The sequence below is a fragment of the Triturus cristatus genome, chromosome 3_2, assembly GCF_964204655.1.
Source record: "Triturus cristatus chromosome 3_2, aTriCri1.1, whole genome shotgun sequence".
NCBI lineage: Eukaryota > Metazoa > Chordata > Amphibia > Caudata > Salamandridae > Triturus > Triturus cristatus.
Window position 1 is genome coordinate 682507909 of NC_140584.1, and position 18695 is coordinate 682526603.

Here is an 18695-nt window from a genome sequence, read left to right on the forward strand (position 1 = left end):
CTGGTGACGAGTGCCTGGGTGACCGTCCTCCTGGTTTCGGTGGGGATCCATTGGAAGATCTTACGGAGCATGCGCAGGGTGTTGAAGCATGATGATGAGACGGCGTTGACTTGTCTGGTCATCGAGAGGGAGGAGTCCAGGATGAAGCCCAGGTTGCGTGCGTGGTCCGTTGGCCTGGGAGTGGTGCCCAGGGCAGGGGGCCACCAGGAGTCGTCCCAGGCGGAGGGCGATGATCCCAGGATGAGGACTTCCGTCTTGTCTGAGTTCAGTTTCAGGCGGCTGTTCTTCATCCATTCGGCGACGTCTTTCATCCCTTCCTGGAGGCTGGTTCTGGCGGTGGCGGGGTCGTTGGTGAGAGAGAGGATCAGCTGGGTGTCATCGGCGTAGGAGATGATGTTGAGGTTGTGTTGGCGTGCGATAGCTGCGAGGGGGCTCATGTAGATGTTGAAGAGGGTTGGGCTGAGTGATGATCCTTGTGGTACGCCGCAGATGACTTCGGTGGCGTCGGATCTGAATGGGGGGAGGCGTACTCTCTGAGTTCTTCCGGCGAGGAACGAGGTGATCCACTTCAGTGCCTTCTCTTGGATCCGGATGTTGCTGAGGCGCTATACTAGGGTGCGGTGGCAGACAGTGTCGAACGCTGTAGAGAGGTCCAGGAGGATGAGGGCCGCTGTTTCTCCGTTGTCGAGCAGGGATCTGATGTCATCGGTGGCTGCGATCAGTGCGGTCTCGGTGCTGTGGTTTGCTCGAAAACCGGACCGCGAGGGGTCGAGGGATCCGTTCGTCTTGAGGAAGGCGGCGAGCTGTCTGTTGACGGTCTTCTCGATGACTTTGGCAGGAAAAGGGAGGAGCGAGATGGGGCGGAAGTTCTTGAGGTCGGTGGGGTCCGCTGTTGGTTTCTTCAGGAGGGCGCTGAGCTCGGCGTGGTTCCAGCTCTCCGGGAAGGTGGCGGTGTGGAAGGAGGTGTTGATGATGTCCCGGAGTTGGGGTGCGATGATGGAGTCGGCCTTGTTGAAGACGTGGTGGGGGCAGGGGTCGGTTGGAGATCCGGAGTGGATGGTGTTCATCGTGTGGGTGGTGTCTTCGGTGCTGACCGTGGTCCAGGCGCAGAGGGTGGTGGTGGGGGGCGTTGGTTCGGCGGTTGGGTGCGTGGTTTGGTGCACCAAAGCTGTTGTGTATGTCGGCGATCTTGTGGTGGAAGAACGAGGCGAGTGAGTCGCAGAGGTCTTGTGAAGGAGTGATGTCGTTGTTTCCGGCGCTGGGGTTGGAGAGCTCTTTGACGATGCTGAAGAGTTCCTTGCTGTTGTGGGCCTTGTTGTCCAGTCTTTCTTTGAATGCTGTCTTCTTGGTGGTGCGGATCAGCTGGTGGTGCTTGCGGGTGGCGTGCTTGAGGGCGGTCATGTTGTCTGTGGTCTGGTCGTGGCGCCAGGCTTTCTCGAGGGTGCGGCAGTTCTTCTTGGAGTCCTTGAGTTCGTCGGTGAACCAGGGGGCTTTCTTGCTGCCGGGTCTGCTGGGAGGGTTCTTCAGTGGTGCGAGGTCGTCGGTGCAGGTGGTCAGCCTCTGTGTGAGGTTGCTGGCTGCTTCGTTGGGGTCCGTTGTGCTGGCGGGAGGGTTCTGGCTGAGGGAGGTGGTGAGCTGCTCGGTGGTGATCTTGCTCCAGCGAGGAACCTGTTGCGGGTGGTGGTGGGTCGTGGTTCTTCTGAAGCTGAAGTGGACGCAGCTGTGGTCAGTCCAATGAAGTCCGGTGGAGTGGCTGAAGGAGATGTGCTTGCTGGAAGAGAAGACGGGGTCAAGCGTGTGGCCGGCGTAGTGGGTGGGGGTGTTCACCAGTTGCTTGAGTCTGAGGTTGGCGAGGTTGTCCAGCAGGGTGGAGGTGTTGCAGTTCTTGTTGTTCTCCAGGTGGAAGTTGAGGTCCCCTAGGAGGATGTAGTCAGCGGAGGGGAGGGCGTGCGGGCTGATGAAGTCTGCGATATCTTCGCTGAATTGTGTGCGTGGTCCCGGGGGTCTGTAGATGAGGGTGCCTCTGAGGGTCGTCTTGGGGTCGGTGTGTATCTGGAAGTGGAGGTGTTCGGCGGCGGTGAAGGTGTCGTCGGAGTTGGTCGTGATGCGGATGGTGTTCTTGTGTACGATGGCGATGCCTCCTCCGGTCTGGTTGACGCAGTCCCTCCGGGTGATCTTGTATCCGTCCGGGATGGCTGTGGCGATGTCGGGCGCTGAGGAGGCGTTCATCCAGGTTTCTGTTAGGAAGGCGATGTCTGGCGATGTTGTGTCGAGGAGGTTCCAGAGTTTGACGGTGTGTCTGTGGACGGAGCGGGTGTTGAGCAGGATGCACATGAGGTGGTTGTTGCTGGTGTTCGGCTTGGCGGGTGCAGTGCAGGTCCGGAGGCAGGTGAACTTGCAGGTTTGGCAGGTGAAGGGTCCGTGGGCGCGTTTCGGGGTGGCTCGGTAGCAGGCGGGATTCCTTCCGGCATTGAGTGCGTTGAGGGTGGCGGCGTCGTAAGGCGTACGTGCGGGCTCCATATGAGGCGAAGTGGGAGGGCGGAGCAGCTGGGAGGCGGGCGGCCAATCGGGTACAGAAGGAAAAAGGGGGCGGGGCCATGATGGAGCAGCGGCGGGAAGCGGGGAGCGGGTGGGGGCACCAGAGGGATTAGCGAGGCACGCTAAACAAAACAAAAGCACAAGTGAATATAATGCAGGAGTTAAAAACACAAGTACAGGAACAAAGATGAGCACGAAAAAAGGGCCAAAAACGGAGCAGGGACAACGAGCACCAGCGAGGGGGCACCGCTGGTGAGCTGTGGGGGGTGTCCTGAGGTCAGGTCACACTTACCTGCGCCACGCGGGCTCCATATGAGGCCAAGTGGGAGGGCGGAGCAGCTGGGAGGCGGAAGCGGGGCGGCCAATCGGGTACAGAAGGAAAAAGGGGGCGGGACCGCGATGGAGCAGCGGCGGGAAGCGGGGAGCGGGTGGGGGCACCAGAGGGATTAGCGAGGCACGCTAAACAAAACATATGTGGATGTTTTTTTCAGAGCTGTTTTAGGCCGAGTTTCGAGAATGTACAGTACTTTCAATTGTGGTTTGGTGAAGTTGATGTTTATTTGATGGTAATAGCTACTCTTCTGGTATTGCTGTATTTGTACTTTGACAGAATATCAATTTAACTTGCAACCAAATAAGCAAAAAGGCATTGTGGTCTGAGAGGTGCGATGCTTCTCTTTTGATGCTTCTCTTTTGATGAGACAGGCAGCATTATGTTCACTGTTTGTTTTGCGTTCGATCCTGTCTGCTGACCTGATAACATAATGTTTATTTGTAAAGTATACACACCTTCGATCATGTTGCTGCTGAATAACCTCACAAAAATGAAAGGATGAGTGGACCCGTTGTAGTTGGAACCTGGAATGGTTGCCTTAGTCCACGGAGACAACAGAACCCCATATTACTGAGCGGGGTGCATTTTGGATTGATTGTCTATTGGCTGCTTGTGTTTGTGGTGAGTAGACTTTACCCTTCCAAGGGTTTCAGCTAGATAGAATGAGACAAGTTTGTCCTTTAGAAGGAGTAGAGATGTTTCAGAGTAAATCAGAACATTCATGCTGGAATACCTGAGGGAACTGTAAGGCGTGAAATGGAACCGAGTGGAAGATCAGCCCAATGAGTGAGGACTCCATTGGGTGAGTGACGATGCAAGTGTAAGAGCATGCATGATGTTTTTGACTTAAGTGCAGTGAATGGGATGATTTTAAGAGTGAAAGGAGAAAGTGTGGTGGTGGGTGTGGGAGTGAGGGGTGATGGCTTGACTGAATTTGGTGTGTGCCGGAGCGAGTCCTGTCCTGGAGGAAGTGACATTGTTGTTGGGGAAGTGAGGAGGAAGTGACGTTGTTGGGGAAGTGAAGGTGAGTGTTGGAGAAAGTGAAGTGAGTGGAATAGATGTTTTTTCATGTTTGTGTGTTTGGGCATGGGTTTGGTGAGTGTTGCTTTGAATAAGGGGCATTAAGAGTTTTTGGGTTGAGTACTGCGAGAGGGAAGTGAGGGAAGAGTGAGAAACGCAATGAGTTAGGAAGCAAAGGAGCAATGACAACCCCTTTGCGAGCTCCGGTCTTCCAGAGGCAGGCAACATAATTCTGCTCATGCCAGGCTAAGCTGTGCTGGGGTGATAAATGGGCAAGAAAGGAAGCGAGTGACTTCCGGCCTAGGATGAAACCGAGTGGTGAAGCAAGAATAGGCAGGGCCGGACTATCACTGGAGCAGGTATATAGGAGTGCACAGGGTTCACACACTCTTCACTCCGCATGCACTGAGCTGAGCTCTAGTTGTCTGTTGTATGGGAACAGCTGTAAGTGACATCATGGCTGCGGGACCGGTCCTGAGTGAGAAAGTGACATCTGGCTTTGCTTGAAAGGCGCACAGGAGGGCCGCACATCAGCACTAAAACATGGCATTAGCTTTAATCTACTTGTGGCTACTTGTGGAAGCGTTCTTCTTCAAGTCATATTCTACTGCGTGCTATGTCAACCTTTTTGAGGTGGGCCATGTTCCTTTCATTGCATCATTCCTCCCTTAGAAAATGTCATGTGACCTAAACTCATCTGATTTTGAAAAACCTCAATATTTCTCGGCATATTTTTTTGAGAGCACCTTTCAGTTCTGTTGCATGGTACTCTTTTAAAATGTTGTTAAAGCTAATCCCATAATCATGTTTTCATTTTTCTCTGCAGGGGCTGTTAGTGGCTACAATCTTTTGCTATTTTAACGGAGAGGTAAGAGTAATCAACTTGTGGTTTTACTGTGTGACATAGCATTATTAAACGATGGCATATATTCCAATTTGTTCATCAGTGCCTCCGCCGAACACATAAAATAGACAAGCTTAGGCTTACCTTATTTCCGATTGATGTGAAACTAGGGAACACTATTTTAACACGGAATCAGTTCAGATTCTCAGTAGATAAATTTAACTTTCTCACTAAAAAGCAAATTTCAGTGTCCCAGGCTGTGGATGGTTGCTTCTGCAAACCTTTTGGAGCAGTAAGCCTTCTTCTCATAGCAAGTATGTTGCCTATATAAACAAAGATGGCATTTTGAGTTAAGCTTATCTCCCTTCCTGTAATGCAACTTCCATTTGTGTTTTAGTTGGCATTTAACAGGCTTGGGTTGTGATGGCTGAAGTGAGAACCCGGGGGCGACGGCGCGCACTTTGCACATAGAGCAGGTTCAGTCATAGGGGACAAGGGGATGATAAAGTAGTCAGTAATCAGTTATTGCAAATGTTCCTTGTTTGACCGCTTGTTTATGTGAATCCTAGTTAAAGATTAAAGGCGATATTTGGGGGGCATGATGAAAATAGCAAAGGGGGAAATTTCTTCCATGGGCATTTATGTTGATTAATTTGATGTTTCAAAGCAAATAGCAATATTAAATAGTAAAGTAATAAAACTGTCATGAAGGTAAATCACCATGATCCTGCATAAAAACGCAACTCACCTTTTAAGGCATGCTACATAGCAAAAAGCAACCCACAAGAAGGCCCATCTCTCTCTGGCAGCCAAAACCCCAAACAATTATTGCATACCACTGCAGGTGACAACTTGCTGGAAATCTCCTCTGTGGTAAAGACCAAAAGGTGGTGCTGAAGGAGCTCCTTGATATTTACCCCGACCTGACGCTTCTTTTCACGGTCATGTGTCTTCCTTGTGCTATATATCCGCAGATGTGCCAGTAACTGTATCGCTGTTAGAAAAGGATGGATTTTATTCACCCAGCTAATGTACGCAATATTTTGGAAAAGCAGTTTCAGCCTATAAATTAACTTGCTTGAGTTGACGCATCTTTTATAGTCCACTATGTGCAACCTCAAGAAAATCAAAGATTAGATTGAGAGGGGTGTTAGGCATTACGTATTGCCCCAATCCACTAAATTCATAACACCATGAAGCCCAGAATACACCCAGTTTCAGAAACCACCAAGTATCTATGCCTCTTCTCAAATAAGAGACATTCAGGGGTGTTTAGGGTTACTAAAATAGCATAGCTGGTAATATTACTGAAATTTTTAATTTCGGATTAGCTAACCATAAACTACATGTAAAACTTGAAACAAGGTTGAGGTGTCATTCCTATCATTTTGCATGTGGCTTTGTTGGTTTCTCCTGCAATTTACAACCTACCTTGGGTCCGCTTTCCCCTAGACAATTACTATTTTGACTGTATGTGTGTGTGTGTATGTGGTATTTTTATGGAGCGCCCCTAGCCAAAAAGAACACTGTATGAGGTCAAAGGCAAGCATACAGTCCATGAGCGATAGGAGAGGCAGCCGGGCTCTAGGAGCAGTCGTATTCAGCTTCTGCTTTGTGATGTGGTGTTCTTTGAAGTGCTGCATCGTCACCTTTTTCATAAATTGGAGAAGAGTTGGGACAGTCCTGATGCATCCGGGCGTGTTGTTTCAGATCTTTAGGGCATAGATGGAAAAGACATGCTGCATTGTGTTTTTTCTTTTGTACATTTCAGCCTCCAATCAAAAGATGTCCTGGCTGTGGGTGAACCCAGAACCACCAGAGGTGTTGAGCCTGTCTGCAAGGTGTGCATGGGTGCTGGACATGATGGATTTGTAAATGAGGCAGCTGGTTTGGAAGATGGTGTGGGCTGGCAACTTGGGCTGATGGAGGTCCATCGGAATAGTGGGATGCAATCACATTTTTCCAGGCCCTCTATGAGATATACAGAGGCATGCAGGAAGCCCTTAAGGGGGCTGCTAATTTTGAGTATGTGAGGCCATGAAGCAGAGTTTTACCGCCATCCAGGCGCAAGAGCACGAGAGCTTGAAAAGTAGTTCTGAAGTCACTTTCCGGGTCAAATAATTTCTCTTTCTTTAAAAGACACAGCTGGTATCAAGTCATTTTTATGTTCTCGGCCATTCTCTTAACTGATTGTCTGTACTTTTATAAAGCATGTTGCTACTCAAGAATGGGTGGCCTGGCGCAGAACTGAAAGGAAGCAACACTGATACAGCCTTCCTGCAAAAAGTAGTGCAAAAACTAATAAGATTTAAGATGTTTTCTAAAGGTCCGATATGAAGGGAAAGACCAAAGTGATAAGGGAAGTTTATTCAAGAGTCCACTGGTCACAAATTGAAAAGAATCGTCATCCAATCTGGCCTTATTAACTTGTGGTATTTTGAGTTCTTGAAGAGGACGTAAAGGAGCATAGTTCAGAAACCTATCAACAATACATTGCGGGCCATGCTTAATCGTGGCCTTAAAGAAAAAGCAGAGGGCCAGATGCACAAAGTACTGGTCGCAATTTGCAGCCAGTATTTTTTTGTGACCAGAGATTACATATCAAAAAGCCTTTATGGAGTTGCAAATGGCCCAATTCTGTGAATTAGAACTTTTGCAAATGCAAAAGTCCTTTGTAATCTGGCCAAGAGAGCTTTAAACATGCACCATTTGTTTACCGAGAACCAGTGAAAAACCTTGAGATGATGATGCAATATGCTCATATTCTTTTACTTTTTAAAAGGTGGGCAGCTGCAGTTTGAATTACTCACTTCCACAGATTGCAGCCTGTATATTAAAGTACTGACAGAAACAGTCAATCAATCAAAGCAAGCTTTATTTTAAAAATCATAAAAGCAAACATATAAAAAGAGAATACATCATCATCTATTATATTTTAAAATTCATCAGTACACAACTTTCATTAGTAAAATCCTATAAAATAGTAATATACATGTAAACATTCTGTAACTCCCAAAATAATCCATCTCATACTAGGTCATTCCAGCCCAACACGTTTCTCACAATTCAGTTAATGAGACCTTTCCTGATTCTCAATGCACTCTTTAAAAAGCCCACCATGGAACCAATACAATAACAATTATCCAACATCTGTAAGTATATGAAGACAGGACGACATTGCCTCCATCCCCCCTGTTTTAAAAGTGGTATTAACCACATATGCCTTTCGTTAGTGTAGAATTTACAGAATAAAACCACGTGCATCGTACTTTGTGATGAGACATTATCACAGGAGCATAAGCAGAGTTCCCTTGACCAGTCATTAATGGCTGGATAAGTAATCAAATGGTGGAAAGTCGCAAACCTAAATCTTGTCAAAAGGTATCTGTCATATCCACCCGAAACATATAACAGATAAGGTTGAATATTGCATGTAGTGTTAATTAGTTGATGTTTAACCACCAAGTGCTTATTCTTCTCAAGAATCAACCTATTTCCTTCTAGGTGGGTCATGCAGACTTTTTTGAACTCCTTCCGATTAATAAGGTTCATGCTATCGGGCGAGGTAAAATACTCAGGGTGACCAATGTCCTGCATAAAATTTTCAACAAATTTCAACCATAACATTTTACGGACATTGTCTAATCTCATTGCATCCTTTATTATTTCCCTGTTCAGGCCCGTGCTTTCTGCGGTCCAAATTCTGTGCCATAGCAATACCGGCTGGCCTTTAGTTAAGTCAGAAATGTATACAACTCCTAGCGACAATTAAAAACCGGTGTACTAGTTGGGACGGCTAGGATGAACCGCAAAAAGGCATTTTCCAAACGTTGAATTGATGTACAATCTTGAAATCCCCAGATACCTGCCCCGTAAACTGCTATGCTCACGCACATTTTGGTAAATCTTTAGTAAAATTACTGGTGGTCTTTTCCCTAGCTTTTTAGAAAAATGTAAAAGTGCTGCGATGGACTTCATAAAAAGTAGGGACCTAGCCTTAACTGCTGCAGCCCATGAGCCTGTTCTATCGAAATGGACGCCCAAATAGCTAAAAGAAGTAATAAATTCCACCTTACTCCACCCCCCCGCCTGAAAACTTCTATTCTTGTTTTTCGCTCTCCCACAAGACATCACGAAACTTTTCTTGCCGTTCAATTTTAAACCAAGCCTATCCATGAATGTGGTGTAAAAAGAGAGAGCCCTTTGTAACCCAACCTGGGTGCGGGCCATGAGCACCACATCGTCGGCATAGAGGATAGATGCAATCGGGCGAATATTTACAAATGGCGGATCCCTGGTGTGTAGCACCAACTCCTGTTCCAAGGTGCTGGTATATAACGAGAACAGGAGTGGTGCTAGGACACAGCCCTGCCTTACGCCACGTTCTATATTAAATGGGGCGGTACACTCACCCTCTATACCATAACGAACCTTTGCGGTGGCTCCAGAGTATAACTGTCTTAAAATAGGGTCAACTTTCAGTTCATTTAGGACACCCCACAGCTTATCATGGACTACGCAATCAAAGGCAGCTGTGAGGTCTACGAAGACCAAATAGAATGTCCCTGCTTTGGCCTGGGTGTATTTACCAATTAAAATGTTTAAGTTCAGAATCTGCTCGTTGGTTCCTAAACCAGCTCTAAAACCATATTGGGTGTCACTTAAAATGCCATTTTCTTCAGTCCATCCCTGTAGTCGATTTAGAACAATCCTGCCCGCTATCTTCATCAAGGAATCCAACAAAGATATTGGACGGTAGCAGGCAGGGTTCTCTCGCTCGCCTTAGTTAAAATTGGGCCCCAAATCTCGAGATTTAACTTATAGAGATCAATTGGTACCCCATCAGGGCCGGCAGCCTTGCCACTCTTGCTTGTCTTAAGTGCAACGGTTACATCCTGGAGCGAGATGTCAAATTTAATAGGTGTAAAGGACTGGTCTGCGCTCCCTGTTTCAAGCCTCTGGGGTATTTCTTCGATAGTCTTCTGTTTTGAATGGACTTTAGAAAAGTAGTCTATCCAGGTCTGTTCCGCTATGGCCGACTCGATTGATGGAACGTCTGTTCTGTTAATAAAAAATGGGGCGTTAACTGCCGACCAGAATTTCGAGCTCTCTTTGCTTTCCGCTGCATCGCTGAGATCCTTCCAGGCCTTATCTTTCAGCTCAATTATCCTATTTTTCCTCGCTGCATAATACAGCTTTCTACAGGCCCTAATCTCATTCTTATCTCTCACCTCTCTATGTAAAGCGTTCTTTAAGTTAGAGTAGCTTTTAGTGCCGTTTTTATCAAACCAGCCCTTCCCAGTGTTGCGTGTGCCTTTACGTTCCATAGTCAGAGTGCTTATAACAGTCTCAGTGATGCTATTAAAAGCAATTAAAACATCTTCGTGTGTTGGACTGTCGCTTAGACATTGTTAAATTGGATCTATTGCCTTTGCTATTATCTCGTTACTTAGCTCCGTAGGGTCCCGGCTTCCCCAGCGGATGGCATAACCGTTTTTTCTGCCCAATTCAATATTCTGAACCCATGCTATTTTGTTACAAAATCTCCTTGGCACATTACTCGGGACAGCTATATTCACACTGATAGCTAGGTGATCGCTCATGACGTTTTGATGGATATCATAGGCTTTTACATGACTAGCATAACGATTTGGGATAGTGATGAAGTCAATGGTTGATTTAGCACCTCTACCTATAAATGTATGCTCAAACTCCACGGTGGGTGTACACAGGCGGTTTGAGAAACCCAAGTCGTGTCTAAACATAATTTCGTTAAGCAGCTCGCCTTTAATGGTATGCTGAAAGTGGATCGGCGGGTCATCCTGGTCTAAGGTTAAACCACACTTCCCTAATTCCGCCACCGGGCACAGGCTGATATTAAAATCCCCACCCCAAATGGGGATGATCTCGATGTCGTCCTTTAATTCTAAGGTGCTAATATTTCCAATATGGCTCCCAACTGGCCTATTTCTGTGTTGTTATAGAAGTTAACCAGGAGCAATGCATTACTACGGGCAGTATGTATAAAGACCGTTTGGTAATAGATTTCTGAGCTAACCATCTCACACTTATATATACCCAGCAAATTACCCAGCAAATTCAAAATGTAAACACATAGCCCTCCTTTTGGCCTGCCACTAGGAGATTGAATTGCGGGCGTGTGGTATGTCTTGTACCCATTAATGTGTATGTTGCAGATACAGAACATCGAAATTATTAATAAAAGTCAACCAGGCTGGGTCGTTCACCTTATTCCTTAGACCTGCCACATTCCAAAAAAGGATTCTGCATGGCCCTAGCTCGTGATCAGTTAGGTTCATATGACCATCCCCTGAGATATAGGCTCTTCTTGGGATGCTATCCTCTTCCTCCTCACGGACTTCCAAAGCCGGGTTCTGCGGAATTAATACAACCTGATTTTCAGCGGTAGGGATATGCTTGTGTACAAGCTGGCCCCTGTCCATCAAATGTCAATCATTTTCATCTAAGGTAGTTAGGGGACCAAATCTATTTGAGATGGCTAGTTTATGGCATGAGACCTCTTGTGTCCAACCCAGCGTTCCATGGTTTTCTGGGGTGTTTCTAGCCTGTGGTCGATAAAAGCACCCCAGGGGGCGGACTTGGATGATGGTATTAGGTGTGTTTAATTTGTACATTCTCGATAGGATTTCCCTGACTAAAGCCGGTGATCCTAGACAGAGACAGTCAGTGGTTGTAGACGGGTACAGCAGGATCAGAATAGCAGTCTTACAGAGTCTAAACAAACTCTGATTACAGTGTAGAAACCAACACTGGTTCAGTATTTTACCCTTGTCTGAAACCAAATTGATGACTGTCATAAACATACTAATCTTTCAAATGGAAGGAACGCTGTTTGTTAGTTTGTGCCTCCAAAATATCAGCAGGTACTGAAGTAATGAAATTAGTTGATAGACATCGCATGGCGGGCGGAATCCATGCCTCCTAGCTTGCCTCAGGCACTATTTCCAACTCAAGTAAGGCATTAAGCAATGTTGGTAGAACTGGAACAACAGCTAGGGCTGGAGGTCTGAAGGATTATGCTGAATATCCTGACTTAATAGATTTGAAAACCATTTAATGCTGTAGGTTGGGCCTCAGAAGAATCTGAAAGAGTATCTTGTTATAAAGACTGCCTCAATTTCCAATTGTATCCAAAATAATTGGATAAATCATTGCATAGTTTTTGTGATGGGGTACTTGTGTTTTGACAGCAGTCTGGATTAGTGAGGGACTTTAAGATGAGAAATGTTTCCTTGGGCCTATTAACTCATTAATTTATTTGCAAATCATAATATGATAATTCAGCCATTCTGACTAGTTTCTTATATAGTCCATCAAGAATTTTGCATAAATTGCCTTATCCACAGGAGCATAACTCTGTTTACATTTGAGTCGTCTACCGTCACTCTTTTTCCTCCTCAAATCATCTGCAAATTAAGGAGTCGAAGGCCGGGTTCTATTAGATATGTTGATTCTTAATGGAAGAGTAGAAACAACTGTGGAGAAGAGCCAAGCATTATATTCTTCAAGAGATACATTAATGTCTGTAGGGATAGAGGTAAGTATGTTGGCAGGTGTGACTAAGAGTGACTCTCATATAGAGGTAGAATACAAATTATGCCCTGCTTTACTAGGATGAATATTAATATGCTGCTTATTGATTGGCACAACCCGATCAATGTAAAAAATCAAAATCACTGCAAAATGATCCGTTCCTACTAATGGGCTGGCTAAGCTGTTCATAATCACTTGGTAAGCCCAAAAAGACGATTCTTGGTAGGTTTGAGTTTCAAGTAGGCGCTGACATCCAGGTCTGGATGAGGTTTGGTGATCTATCACTGCCAGGGCTTGTGACATATATAGAATAGTCAACAGAACCAAAAGATGTAATCTTGTCTTATAAATTAACTAAGGGTGACGATAGGTTATCTGTGGTAATCAGGTATTGACTAAAGTGCCTGAAACATATCTAATATGTGTCCTTGTAAATAATTATTATGAAATTGCAATCATGCAATATGTATTTTCTTACACATAGTAAACATTGCTGCAGCTTTGGAACCCTTAGCATTAACCCCTTCTATGCCCATGACGAGATAGTCTCGTCATGGAGCGCAGTTGCGCTGTGCCCATGACGAGACTATCTCGTCATGGACCCCGCACGCTAATGAAAGGCCCGGCACAGGAGGGGGAAAGGGCGGGGCACTCAAGGGGTTAATATTCTGAATTGTGCCACATATCATGCAAAGGGCTCAGGTGTGAGAAAAGGAGGGTAGGATGTTACCCTTTAATTAATTTCCTTACGTTCTTAACATGCACATTTACATGCAACCTAACAACAGGGATAAAAGCTATGTATGTTTATTTATATATGTATTTCTGCTATACTGCTGGCCATAAATGTGCCACAGTTATCTGTGTAAATTCCACATGCAGTATATTTTTATTAGAAATAATCCCTTGTTCCTTTTTGTTCACCAATTTCATTTTCTGTTTTTAATTGTATTACTCTGGTGAATTTACCGTCTTACTTGTTATGGTGCGACAGGCAACATGTTTCTTGTATGAAGCACCAATTTATAATTCATAAATAACCTACACCTTTTTCTGAGTCCGGTTTTATTAATAAGGACCTGATTTCAAAGAATACCTAAAAGTGGACTCTAAGTACACCTCAAAACTGCTCATGAAAATCCTCCTTAATTGCTACTCATTCCTCATCCTGCACAGATGGGGAGATGAATGCACTTACATTTACCCGCTTGACTTCTGGGGTACCAACGCATGCCAATGACAAATATTTTATCCAATGTTTGCCCTGGCTCTGGGTAAACATTAGAGGGACGCTTTCTTCTGTGGCTTATGTCATTGAAATATCATAAAGGAGATCTGGGGACACTTTAAAGTATATATAGATGAATAGCGCAGCCACAGACAGAATTTACTTAGCACATGATAAACTAGAGACCTATCCAGTTCAAATTTATGACAGATATGAATCTGGTGTGTACCTCATCCAGTGCTACTTCAGCAGTTATTTTTTACCTGAACGCTTTTTTCTCAGGCAGCTATGGTCATCATCTTAGTTCTCAGAACCTTATCCTGTTTTGGGGGTCTGTGTTCTGTCCTATTCTTCCCTTGTGCTTTTAAATTCCTTCTCATATGTGTATCCTGATGTCTATTAGTTCTAAAACCAGTCTCTTATACAGACGACTACTTTTTGACTGGTAGGCGGGCCCGGAAGAATCACCCAATTCCATTCAAATATAAAGTAGAGGTATATTGTCTTTCAGTGTGAAACTGTGTTGACTCCCCTCTCCCACCACAAACTTCCATCACATATGTCACAAACCTATTTCCAAACTGTCCCATCAATAGGTAAATGGGTCTATCTGGTGATACCCTACGTTGTTACTGTGTCGACCCCTTTCCCTCCACCCTACGAAATTTTCAAGCTATTCTGTGTCTCTACCACTTAAAAGATCAGGATTTTTTATTGCAATCTTGTCTGTCGAGCATTATTGCTTACTTTGCTTGGGACACATAAGTATTGAGCTAAAAGATTCCCCAGTAAATAACCTAAAATGTCTCGGATAGCATTCAACAGGATAGTGCTTAAATTGCAACTGCAAATTAACTGCAAATTAAGGAGTCGAAGGCCGGGTTCTATTAGATATGTTGATTCTTAATGGAAGAGTAGAAACAACTGTGGAGAAGCATTGTATTCTCCAAGAGATACATTAATGTCTGTAGGGATAGAGGTAAGTATGTTGGCAGATGTGACTAAGAGTGACTCTCATGTAGAGGTAGAATACAAATTATGCCCTGCTTTACTAGGATGAATATTAATATGCTGCTTATTGATTGGCACAACCCGATCAATGTAAAAAATCAAAATCACTGCAAAATGATCCGTTCCTACTAATGGGCTGGCTAAGCTGTTCATAAACACTTGGTAAGCCCAAAAAGACGATTCTTGGTAGGTTTGAGTTTCAAGTAGGCGCTGACATCCAGGTCTGGATGAGGTGCAAGGAGTGTTTGAGGCATTGGATACCTGGAGCAGAGAGACTTTAAAGTTGTGTATTGTTTGGTATGTTCCTGAATTTGAGTACAACCCCAATGGGCTCCATGTAGAGGTTGAAGATGACAGGGTACAGTATGGCATCATGGGGGACTTCACAGGTGGGGATCTTTTGGGAACTAGGAACTGGTGTTGGTTGGAAAGGTTGCAGGAGAATGAGTGAAGAACATTGCCATGGAATCCCATTTGAGACTCTAGGGTGTGGAGAAGGGTGGGATTTCTGACTGTGTTTAAGCTGAAGGTCCAGCACTATCAGGATGCAGGGGTCATCTTCATCTATGTTCAGGAGATCTAAGGTAGTATTTTGTATGCTTCATCATGATGGAAAGCTAAAATCAAATTCAGACTGGGAAATGGTTAGCATTTATGCAATATTAGAGTTGAGCGCAGGCTACATTTTCTATGATTTCATGATGGAGGGTAGGTAAGTGTAGGCTGGTAGTTTGTGAGGTCATCAGTGTCTAATGTAGGTTTCTTTACTAGTGATAGTATCTAACCTGTCTGGAGAGCTTCTGGAAAGATGCCTTGAGTGAAGGAGGTGATGACAATGGTGAGTACAGGTGAGAGAGCTTCCTCTGACAGAGCCTTGATGATAGACAAGGATAAGACAGTATCTTCATAGGAAGTGGCTTTGAAGGAGCTGAATATGTTGGTGAGATCTTCAAAAGATAGGACTTTGAATGGTGACCATTGTGAGCTTCTACTGGAATAGATAGCTGTGATAGAAGAAGAAGCCCTGGTGTTGTCAATGTGCTGTCTCTTGTTTTTTATTTTACTGAAGATGTTGATGGCATTGCACTTGTCTGAGGAGTGCAGGGTAAGAGGGTTAGGCATGGTATTCAGGGCAGTGCCTGATTACTTTGATGAGTGTTCTGCATTTGTTGGTGGCTTCATGGATGATGTTGGTATCGTGCTTTGCTTTGGCTGATGTGACGAGCTGTCTGCGTATTGCGTGGAGGGACCGCAATATCATGAGGTTATCAGGAGTTCTGTTTTTCTTCCATTTCCTTTTTTGTTTGTGGATGGCGCATTTATTGTCAGTGAGGTCTTTTGAGTACCAGGGTGCAGATAGCTTTAGCTTGCATTTGCATGGATGTTCTTACAGTTTTCCGAAAAAGTGTTAAAATCATTTAGAAGGCTGTTGGCATCGTACATGGGGTTGGCAGGGCAAGAAATGAGTTCAAGCATTAGGTTGTCCATGGGGTGGTTTTGAAGGATCTGAAGGTTTGATCTTTTACACTAAAGATTTGGTCTTTTGTACTAATGTATAAATGTTTGACAAGTGCAGTGGTTTTTCAAATTAAACATCTAAATGGTAAGCTCGTTGTCTATGCTACACCATTCTTTTGTCTCTCCTATTGGCTCATAGAGGAACACCATTATGAGATCTTTTTTGAGCTTAAGTAAATATTGCTACCTCAATTTCACTACATAACCCAACTGTGATAGAACATGCACTTAGTAAATCCACGGGGGAAGAACATGCGTGCTACATCTGTTTATTAAGTTTCATTGCCAGCTAGAAACTGAATACTGCTGAACATTAGGAAATTGTTATGGCAGTTGCCCACTCATTGTCTTCATGATAACATCCTTTTCCCACTGGGTTGCTTGAGGGGCCAGAATTAATATTGAAGATGGACAGACAGCTGTGCCCATGACCATGGGATCCAGTTCTGTGTCTGGACTTTATGCGGTGGGGTGCATTCATCTCAAGCCTGACTGTGAGACTGCGGAGTTGCTAGTGATGGTGAACCAGTGTCAGCTCACCTTTACGAAATGAGGACCTGTGGTAGCACTTGATATAAGTGGCCCGTGGGGGACGAAACACAGCGAACTGTTGAGGTGGCATTCTGCTTGGCCCATAAAAAGTCTGCACGTACCTCGAAGCGGGGCACATGGGAGTGAGGGTGAATGAGAGAGACTCATTCTATCCCTGACAACAGATCAAACCTCCGAGTGGAACAGATACAGATTCATGCAAGTTGACTCCGACATGCCTTTTTGGAGGGACTACATCTTTATGCTCGGTGGTTGTTTTTGACTTATTATACATGACCCAATATGAGTGTTCCTGAAAGCTGAGGTGTGAATTAGGTATTGGGTTTCAGAATAGGGAGATGTGGTCGGGGGCAGGAAGGGATAAGTAGGGTTAGGTTCTAGACAGCGGATGGTCCTCTTTTGTCTGTCTGCTTTCCCCTTACTTCCCTCTTTTTGTGCTCTTCGTGGAAGCTGAGAAAATAAGATGTATCGTTGTGAGTTGTTTATATAGTATTATAGTTACCTAGTAATGAAGGACCTCTAAGTGCAGTATGGTCTTCTTGCCATGGTCATCATGAATAAAAAAGAATTGAACCTGAAATTCAATGAGTCAAGTCACGTAATGAAGAGCTCAAATTTGACAAAAGATACCACATTCAATAGGTTGTTTTTGAGGAATAAATGTTGCCAAACCACAGTATTTATTATTCACTTATTTCTAGAAACATTGCTATTCAGGTACAGGGTGTCTTTGCACTAAACAAACAAGTACAGAAATCACAGAACCTGATCAGTAAAAAGCCTAATCAGTAGAAACTCTGATTTTCAATTACCTGTCAAAACCTAGATGATTTTCAGTACTTCTTAAATCATGTGGAAGCTTATTGAATTCATTTAGTTTGCATTTCTGTATACAAAGGCATACTTAATGTTTTGTTTTACTGTTTTGGTAGGTTCAGGCTATTTTGAAGAGGCACTGGAATCAGTACAAAGTTCAATTTGGAAACAGCTTTGCACACTCAGAAGGTCTACGCTCTGCCTCATATACAGTGTCTTCAATCAGTGAAGTTCAGACTTACATCTATCCCCATGACTCTAACAATGAACAACTGAATGGTAAAAATTGCCATGACATGGAAACTTTAAAATCTGATAAACTATATGCATGATACAGTTGTAGGTTTATTCTAACTTTTGTATACTTTAAAATACAGCGTGTCTTGTTTATTTGCGTATAGCACAAGATTTTAAACAAACTTTGCCTCTTCAGTTTCTACTGTGTAGACAAAGTCGGCATATATTTCGTATGAAGCGACATAATTGTGTATGAAGGTGTTCACTATTATGTATTGTAGTTCACATCATTTGTCTGTGCTAACATAAGTCAAAAGTCTATTTTTATCATATGTTATTATAATGTAACATTTCATGTCCATGTGTAAACTACCGTTGTGATTGCTGGTTGCCAAATTTGTAATAGATTGTCTAATCTAGCATTGAACTATTCACACTGAGTGTTATATGCTTTAACTTGACCAGTATCTTCATTGAGATTTCTAGAAACACTGGGCTGGATGGCAAACTGCCTTGTGCTAATTTGCATTGGAGTTCAATATAGTATCATATCGAATATTGCCGGTGTGTTCTATAGCACTCTCTTTTATTTGTGCTGAAAGAAATTGAATAAAATAATGCAAAGTGTCACAGCCAGGCGGTTTTACTTAATGATGCCCCTTGATTGTGATGGGTTCTGTACTTGCCAAATGTGGATTGTTTAGCTAGTGCTGATTGAAATGGTTTGGTGATCTATCACTGCCAGGGCTTGTGACATATATAGAATAGTCAACAGAACCAAAAGATGTAATCTTGTCTTATAAATTAATTAAGGGTGACGATAGGTTATCTGTGGTAATCAGGTATTGACTAAAGTGCCTGAAACATATCTAATATGTGTCCGTGTAAATAATTATTATGAAATTGCAATCATGCAATATGTATTTTCTTACACATAGTAAACATTGCTGCAGCTTTGGAACCCTTAGCATTAACCCCTTCTATGCCCATGACGTGATAGTCTCGTCATGGAGCGCAGTTGC

At 44.1% G+C, this 18695-nt stretch overlaps 1 protein-coding gene across 1 annotated transcript in view; it reads left to right on the forward strand.

Annotated features, from left to right (window-relative positions):
• The window catches only part of CALCRL (calcitonin receptor like receptor), a 321773-nt gene that overhangs the window by 298190 nt on the left and 4888 nt on the right, over positions 1-18695 (forward strand). The window contains exons 12-13 of the mRNA XM_085648706.1: positions 4719-4760; positions 17553-18640. Of these exons, the coding sequence (XP_085504832.1) occupies positions 4719-4760; positions 17553-17768 (258 nt within the window). The 3' untranslated portion in view covers positions 17769-18640. The remainder of the gene's footprint in view (positions 1-4718; positions 4761-17552; positions 18641-18695) is intronic.